The 9,178-nt window shown below is 40.1% G+C and overlaps 1 protein-coding gene across 15 annotated transcripts in view; it reads left to right on the forward strand.

Annotated features, from left to right (window-relative positions):
* UNKL (unkempt family zinc finger-like) overlaps positions 1–8,855 on the forward strand; it is a 58,143-nt gene extending 49,288 nt beyond the window's left edge. For all 15 annotated transcript variants that reach the window (XM_010570544.1, XM_010570546.1, XM_010570548.1 and 12 more), the window contains 4 exons: positions 3,540–3,770; positions 4,438–4,640; positions 5,474–5,728; positions 8,517–8,855. In XM_010570544.1, coding sequence (XP_010568846.1) covers positions 3,540–3,770; positions 4,438–4,640; positions 5,474–5,728; positions 8,517–8,672 — 845 coding nt within the window. In that variant the 3' untranslated portion in view covers positions 8,673–8,855. The remainder of the gene's footprint in view (positions 1–3,539; positions 3,771–4,437; positions 4,641–5,473; positions 5,729–8,516) is intronic.
* The last annotated feature ends 323 nt before the right edge of the window (positions 8,856–9,178 follow it).

A 9,178-nucleotide genomic window follows, 5' to 3' on the forward strand; every position in this document is an offset into this window, starting at 1 on the left:
TTTTGGTTTTTTTTTAACATGCTTAATGACTTGGGCCCATGGGCATAATAGTTGATGGAGGGACTTACATGCATTTACAGGAAGGCATTACACTTGAGCTTGACTGCCTGCACGTTGACTGCTGCAGATGTCTGACAGCAGGCAGTATGTGCTGTGGGGATGGACAAGTACTTCCATGGTTAGGTGGTTGCTGAGAGGGGGAGCGGGGACAATTCTTGAGGATAAGGAGCTAGCAAACTTTAGGACTTTAATACTTGCAAGTTAGGGACTTAGTCTTTCTATAAATCTAACCTGGAAGGAGAAATTTAGTTGAAGGTCTGTTGGAAAGTATTCAGCTATTTGGCCTCTTCTGGGAAAGGACAGGAGAGGAAGACATAGCGAAGGAGAGCAGTGCAGGGAAGAGACAGCAGAGAGGAAGTATGGGAGGGGGGACAGCAAGAAATTGAAATACTACCTTTTCTTTGTGAAAGTAGAAAAGGGAAAATAATCGAGAGAAAAAAACACAGAAAAATAGGAAGTGAAAACTGAGGAACTATAATTTTGTTATCATATTCCTTTGAGAGTGACAGAGCAAGAGAACAGACAGGTTTTTACAGTACTTTCATTTACTTTCTGAGACCTGTTTTGCTAACATTTCTTTGAAGGAGGTCTACAGTGATTATTAAGTTGGTTGTGCATATGTGTTAAGCTTCCACTTGCGCAAACAAAACTGTATTCTTGGATGGCAAACGTGTTCCTCCTATGTCCTTCTTGCCCTGCGGCTCTAGATGCAAAGGGTAAAACAACTATAGCTATGCCCTAGTTTATTATTGCTGACTTGCTCCAAGAAGAAAAGCTTGCACTTGGTGTCTATACATTATGCAATTTATCTTCCTTTAAGATAATTATTACATCCTTAGCCCACAGGCTCTAGCAAATATATAGATATATTTGATGTTGTTGGAATATGTAAGCTGTCACTGGGATCGCAGTGGATAGGTGTCGTGGTTTCAGCCCAGCCGGTAACAAAGGACCACGCAGCCGCTCGCTCACTCTTCCCCGCCCCCCTCCGGTGGGATGGGGAGGAGAATTAGAAAGGAGAATAGAAAAAAAAAACAAACGGAACCTCGAGGGTTGCCATAAGGACAATTTACTGGGACAACACAAAAAGAGAAGTTACAACAACAACAACAACGGTACTCATAAAAGAAATATACAAAACGAGTGATGCACAGTGCAACTGCTCACCACCCGGAACCCAACGCTCTGCCGCTTCCCCCACTGAAAGCCGAGAGCCCACCCCCTAGCCCGCTCCCTATTTATATACTGAGCATGATGTCACATGGTATGGAATAGCTCCTTGGCTAGTTCAGGTCAGCTGTCCCGGCTGTGCCCCTTCCCAGGTTCCTGTGAAAATTAACTCTATGCCAGCTGAACCCAGGATAATAGGACAGTACCCGAGTATTACAGATTCAAGACTTTGTCATAAGGCATGGAAATCGTTTTGACCCAAGTGAACATCAAGTGCCCTCACTCCCTTGGGGAAGCATGTATTACAAGCAACTGTGAGTTGCTTCTTTTCAGAAATAACACAGATGTCCAGAGAGATTCTGCTTGAAACTTTTCCTCCTCTGGGTGCTTCCTTTGCAGTGAAAGCGGACAGTGCTAGGCAAGATCACTCATTTTATCACCCCAGTAGTGTGCGGATACATGAAGCTTCAGAGCAAACAGAGAATTCAGGAAAGTCACTTGGTTTGAAGTGGACTTTTTCACTTCATCAGCTCACTTGTTTGAAGGTGGGCAGAAGATGCCTCACATAAAGTGACTGGTGTCATGCTTCTGTCTTCAGATCTGCTTGTACCATAGTCTCTTCCACGGGGTGCATGGAAATACCTGCTCCACCGTGGTCTCTTCCAAACCTTCCATGGGCTGCAGGGGAATCTCTGCCTCAGGGGAATCTCTGCTTCAGGGAAATCTCTGCACTGGTGACTGAAGCACCTCTTTCCCTTCCTTCTTTCCTGACCTTGGTGTTCACAGGGCTGTTTCTCACACCTTTTGTTCCCTCCTCCTCTGCCTGTGTGGCATTTTTTTGCCCTTTTTAAAATATGTTCTCCCAGAGGCACCACCTGTGTGGCTGAAGGGCACAGCTGTGTCTCACAGGGGGTCTGCTGGAACCGGCTGTGTCCGGCACGGGGCAGCCCCTGGCCTCTCCTGGCCACCCCTGCAGCCCTGCCCTTCCGCTACCGAAACCTTGCCCCGTAAACTCAAGACATGCAGGCAGATTGTATTTGCCAAAACTCAACTGGATTTGAAGACTGCATTAAGAACCAGAAAAGAGATGGTTCTTCTGCTACCATTTCATACAATGTTTGTTTGGGGGCTTTACTTTGGCTCTCAATTTTTAAGAGAATTCTTACTTGGCCCGATTTTTTAACTAAACTCCCTTTACTTTGTTGCTTCCTTGCTTCTCTTGCAAAGAGCAGTGTACATTTATTGTCTGGTATATTATGTATGTCTGTGGTTATATGTCTGTCCTGTATCTTCCTTATACAGTTGGGTCTTGAGGCTGACTGTGATAATGTTTGCTGAGTATTTCAAGATATAATTTTTGATGACATTGTGGCAATGCAGCTTATAATGAGCATCCCTGTCCTTTTGTTTTTAAATACTTCCAAAAGGAATGATGTTTTCTCTGATGACATGAATTCACCTGTTTTAAGCAAAACAAGAAAACTAGAATCATGACCCTTGCTTTAAGTATCATCTTTTGAATGCTGTATTTCTTTTAAAGAAAAAGTGATGTCAATTTTAGTTGCTATTCAAACATATTGATGACTAAAATCCTCACAGTAAATATTGAACTGTTTCCTGACCAGGAAAATGCACTGCATCTGTGCATGTTTATTTAAGTAATTGCATGATTGAACATCCTTTTTTTAATACCTTTTTTTTTATTATTATCATTATTTTGGGAAATTATGAACAATGCATTTGTTTGACTAAATGATTATTAATTTTTAATTTGTTTCACACTCAGTTTTCATAGAGAGTTAAGTACAGTTGACATTTAAAATCTACTGAACAGAAGCAAAAGTATGTAGAGGAAAGACATTGAGCTATGTCTGATTATTATGCTGTGTATGATTTTCAAGGTATGTAGTCTCACTTGCTTAACTCTATATATTAAAATAAAACCCAAATTTTTCTTAATCCTTTAAGTTTCAGTCAGTTTCTCCACTTGCAGTAGTTGTTGGCTATAAAAATGAGTAAGTTGAATAACTTGATCTGAAAAGTGTTTTCTCTTTCTTTGTAGCTGCAGATGAGGCCACTGCTGTATAAAGCTACAAATTCTCTTTTCAGGCACTTGGAAAACTACTTTCAAGTGTTCACTTTAAAAAAAAATATTTTTGCAATAGGAGATAAATAAAGTTTTCTTTTTTAATGGAAGGTATTTGTATATATAATTTAATTTACATTTGATACATTTTTCAGAAAAATACTTACAGAGAGCTGTGTACTGCTTTGGAATGATTTTTTTCCCCCCCCTAATGTATACATAGGTCAAAGATTACTGGGAAGTTCAGCACCTGTCAATATTCCAGGTTCTCTTGTTCGTTCCTCATCTTTACATTCATCATCATCCCTTTCGACCTCTCCACTCAGTTCTCTTTCACAATCGCTGTCTCAGTCTTTTGTTTCATCCACTACGGCTCCTCACCACCAGCAGCCTCAGCCTTTGAAGACAGAACATAGTATGTTAGGCACCTCAGCCTCTTCTCACAACTCTTTAGGTAAGTAAGTTGAAGGCTGCACTTTGTGTATGGTAAGAGGGAACTCAATGGCAGGTAAGAAATGTTCAGTTCAAGGCTTTGCATGTTTCTTATGACTTAATCTGGACAACAAAGCCTAGCTATTGTAATTAATAACACTACTGATAATGGAGTTATATGTGTGGTATGTGGGAGGAAGTTCAAGGAGTGAACTTCTGTTCCTAGTGAAGGGAAAAAAAGAATTTTTGGAAGAGGACATATTTACAGAGGCGTTTAAAAGGCATGAAATAGAGCAGTTGGCATACAGTCAGCAGGAATGCATTTTAGCTGCAGGATTTTGCTAAAGGAAAATACAAAACAGAGAAAGAGGAAGAATTAAAATTACGTATGAGCTGCTAGGAACAAAGCTTTTTGTATATGTGAATTCCCACTCTTCCTTCTCCTTTTTTGGACTGTACTGTCTTTTATTAAAAGCAGCAAGAAAAAAACACATGTGTTAAGTCTCCTGAATTGCTTTAAATACTGTAAACATTTTCCAGACTGTCACATTTATGAAGGTAGTGAAATAATGAGTCTTGCAGATAAAAGCGTAAGTTTTACAATGTGGCACATGTGTTTTGTTCTGCATGTGAAACATTTTGCAGCAGTGTATGCAGAATTTTTTTTTTTTTCTGCTTTTGTATTACAGGTTTAAATGGTGTTACAGGGAGTATTTGGGACTTTGTAACTGGGAGTTTCTCTCCTAGTCCATCCCCAGTACTAAGCAGTGGCACTACCCCCTCAATAAGCTCAAATACCAGTGGGAATGAACTAACTCGAGTTAGACAAGAACTTGATGATGCCAAGAAAAAACTAAAGCAATGGGAAGAATCTTGGCAACAAGTAAAACAGGTATGCTAATTTATGGTAATATTAAATTATATATATATTTTTTAACAAACAAGCAGCTCTTACTGCTTTTCCTTTTTACATATCTTCTTATCCTTGGACCCAGAGTTTTATTACAGTCTGTCAAACAAATATTTTTTCCATCCTCAAAATGAGCTAGCAGCATAAAGGAAACTGAGCTTTTTAAAGAGCAATTAATTTTCTGAAAGTTAATTTGCCTCTCTAGACAGGGAGACTTACACATGTTCAGGATAGGGCTGAACAGCAACATATCTTGATGTTTAAGTACCTGAAGATGTACATTTCCTCCTGTACCACTTTCAGATAATAAACACACAAAAAAGGTAGAGGCTTGCCAGCAGCTGTGGTTGTCTAGTGTACCTGGACAGTATCTAGCCATCTCAGCAGTCAAACCGAGGTTGTTGATAACTGCCAGTCTAGTGCATTTTCTGTGGTCCTTTCGTTCCCCTCATGTTGCTCTCTCTGTGATGAGGAGTAGTTAAGTAGCTGTACTAAATTTGATTGGTTTTGATGTCTCTTTACATTGAATTATGAATTTAACATTTGAAATGTGTTCCATTTATAGAGCTCCAAAAAGGCTTCTTGCAGTTTACAGACCAGTAACAGTGACATACCTAAAAATTACATTAAGACAAAACAAGAAGAGTTGTTAATTAGAAGGTAGGATAAGTAGGGAGAAGTGTTAAATTGACAGTGAATGCATTGTTATGTCTAAAATTAGAGATTGCCTGCATCTTTGAAGGCTTTTGAATTTGCTCTTCTGTTGTTAATTTAAAAAAACTATTTTTTATATTCTGGAAATCTCTTTCTCCCAGGCGTGTGATGCATGGCAGAAAGAGGCTCAAGAAGCAAAAGAACGTGCTAACATCGCAGATGCAGACAAACAACTGGCTCTTCAGAAGAAGGAGGAAGTGGAAAATAAATTAAAAAAGCTGAAGGCGCAGTTAGCTGCTTGTTTGTCTACTACATTACCTTACACGAAAAACTATGGAGATATAGAAAAGATATCTTTGCCAAAGCTTCGTTCCTTACAAAATAGGCTGCACTTAGACTTAGAAACAATAGATGAGGTGAGTTTCTTCATCTGCATAACTATTTTTGATTAACTGAAACTGACAGCTCAATAACTTTCAATGACACATTTATGCCAGGTTTTACTTCAAAGAACAACACTGCTCTCAGTGTTAACGCTTTCTTTTCTGGAATAGAGGATGGTTCAGATTTCTCAACCTAATGGATTCTTCTAAGTTTTTGATCAGCTATCAGAACAAATCACAAGTGATTCACAAGAATTCTTGGGGTGATTATAAAAAAGATTTAAAGCCAGCTTTTACTCCCAACGTTTTGGGCACTACCTAAATAAATAAAAATAGTTGCCCTCAGTAAATGAAAATAGTTACATGCTTTTCACTTGTTTAGAAGGTAGGTGGTGAGGTTGCCTGCTAGGAGTTTGTTTTGTCAGAGAGGCAAGTACAGACTGAGAGCATAGAATCATTGATGTGAGAAGGGACCTCTGAAGATCATCCAGTCCAACCCACTGCTCAAAGCAGGGTCAACTCAAGCAGGTTGGTCAGGGCCTTGCCCAATAGTGTTTTGAGTATCTCCAAGGATGGAGAGTCTACCTCCTCTGAGGGCAACCTTTTCCAGTGTTTTGACTATCCTCACAGTAAGAAAAGTTTTTTCTTATGTCTTTGTGGAATTTTCTGTATTTTAGTTTGTGCCCTTTGCCTCTTCTTTCACTGGATACCACCAAGAAGAGGCTGTCCCTATCTGTTTTACACCCTCCCATCAGGTATTAATAAACACCAGTAAGATGCCATCTCTTGTCAAGGCTAAACAATCCCAGCTCTTTCAGCCTCCCCTCATATGTTAGATGCTTCAGTCCCTTAATCACCTTAGTGGTGTATTTCTGTATTTCACCTTCTCTCAAATCCAGACTCAGTTTCTGCCAAAATTTAGGATGCTCTTTCACTGCCAGATTGAGGGCATTTCTCAGGGCTTTCAAAGCTGGGAATAGCAGGTGCCACTCCTCTGAGCACATCAAGGAAGATAATAGTGACCATGCACTGCTCCAGGCACCATACTTCAAACCTTGCCGGACACAACTTTGTTTCACATTGCTTTCTCCCCTGAAATGTCAAAGGGCAATGACACCACATATGAGACCAATTCTTGCTGGTTTGTTTTGGCTGTGACAGGACTGTCCAGACAAAAAAAAGATTTCCTTTCGCTACCAGGACAGTCTGCCATATTCTAGTACCTGTTTGAGTTCCACGGTGTCTTCTCTGTCTCAGTTCACCTCCTGTCCAGTGTTGTCTGTATCAGTATGAACTACAGTCTTGGAAAAAAAAGCCAGGCTCTTTTTAGAAGAGTTTAAAACATAATTTAAGTCTTTGTCAATAAAGTAGGTGGATGAGGACGAGACTTGCTAGTTGCCAGGCTCCTGTTATCAAGTACATTTACAGGATTCTTGATTGGATTAGGGACCACTGTTGTTTTTCTCCTAAGGGATTTTAAAGAGGAGCAAAAGAGTCTTGGGTTCTTCTACCAAAAAAGTCATTACATCCTGGAATGGAAGTCATCTTGGCCAGGCTTGAGTGATCAGAACCATTACCACCTTTTCCAGCTCCTCAGTTTCTCATTTTTCCTTTACCACTGTGGCTTCTTCTCACCTAGCTCTTCCTTCCAAGAGAAAGTTGCGATCTTAGGCAGTGCCACACATAGCATTCTTGGTTCTTCTCTTAGTCCGAACCATGTCTTGCTCTTCAAAAATTAACACGCATCAAAAAGCATCCAATTCTTCCTGTTCCTTAATAGGGTTGATATGCCTTATTACATGGAGACATTTATTTGCAGTTGTAACTGTCGTGGTTTAACCCCAGCCAGCAACTAAGCACCACGCAGCCGCTCACTCACTCCCCCCCATCCAGTGGGATGGGGGAGAAAATCGGGAAAAGAAGTAAAACTCCTGGGTTGAGATAAGAACGGTTTAATAGAACAGAAAAGAAGAAACTAATAATGATAACACTAATAAAATGACAATAGTAGTAATAAAAGGATTGGAATGTACAAATGATGCGCAGGGCAATTGCTCACCACCCGCTGACCGACACCCCGCCAGTCCCCGAGCAGCGATTCCCCGCCCCCACTCCCCAGTTCCTAAACTAGATGGGACGTCACATGGTATGGAATACACCGTGGGCCAGTTTGGGTCAGGTGCCCTGGCTGGGCATGAGAAGCTGAAAAATCCTTGACTATAGTCTAAACACTACTGAGCAACAACTGAAAACATCAGTGTTATCAACATTCTTCACATACTGAACTCGAAACATAGCACTGTACCAGCTACTAGGAAGACAGTTAACTACATCCCAGCTGAAGCCAGGACAGTAACATACTCCCCAAAGTCTGTATCAGTAGCTTTATGCAAAGTATTGCACATTTGGGGTGCTTCCATTTTGTTTTAATGCGAACATCTCCCATGGCATGAGAAAATGTAATGGTGGTTTGAGGTGGCAAAATGAGTGAGTATATGACAATGAAAAAGGGTCATTTCCTGGGGTTTTTTTGGTTTTGCTTGTTTGCATCTCTCATCCCAATGATGCAGGAAAATTTGAGTCCAGAGGTTCAGTCCTAGATACTTTCCTTTCCAAAAGCACCTATACTCCTCCAGCTGCTACTTTGAAGGTTGCGCATGCTCTGATCTTATGACCCTCAGTTCAGCTATCTGTCATACAAAAATATTGTACTTTGTGTTGTTAAATTAGAAGTTTATTCAGGACAGCTAAGTGTAAAGCTGCTAGAATGCAACTGTATACTTTGGAATCATTTTTACTGAGTGCAATAATCTTTTTACAGGTGATTTTTCAGCTTCAGTCAAAGAAGTGTATCGTGTGTCAGGAAGGTGATCGTAGCATTATCCTGAATCCATGTCAACATTATGTACTTTGTGATCACTGTGCAGCTGCACAAGAAGAATGTCCCTGCTGCAAGAAAAAAAAAAATCTGTGGTAGCATACAGGCATAGTACTCGTATCATGTTCATGAATTAAATAATTTTATGGGTTTGTATTTTGTATAAGAATTATATCACTCATAATTAATCCATTTAATAGTGCTAGACTGATTTCCATTTTGATGTGAGAAACGTAGTTGCTTTAAGATAGAGAATAAGGCTTGCTCACCTTTACATATCAGCTTCAGTCATTTGATAAGGTTCTGTAGTCTTGAGGTTCATTCATTCCCTCCGCAATCCCACTGCAGCCTTTTCTGACTTCGGCTTACATTCCCAGTGCACAAGCTACTTAGGTTCATTTGCACTGTAATCACTTTGTATAAATCTTACCATAATGCCTGAATGAAGTGTTTATACCTGTTATTTTCATTAACAGAAGATGGATACGTAGATACAGTAACTACACACTCCACAGTACAAATGGTCCCTTTGCCATGTCTGTTGTGTGTAGAACACCAGAGCCAGTATTTTGGAATCAGTCTAACACTATGTTTACTTGGATGTT

This window comes from Haliaeetus leucocephalus, unplaced genomic scaffold (genome assembly GCF_000737465.1).
Source record: "Haliaeetus leucocephalus isolate CR32 unplaced genomic scaffold, Haliaeetus_leucocephalus-4.0 Scaffold295, whole genome shotgun sequence".
Taxonomy (NCBI): Eukaryota; Metazoa; Chordata; class Aves; order Accipitriformes; family Accipitridae; genus Haliaeetus; species Haliaeetus leucocephalus.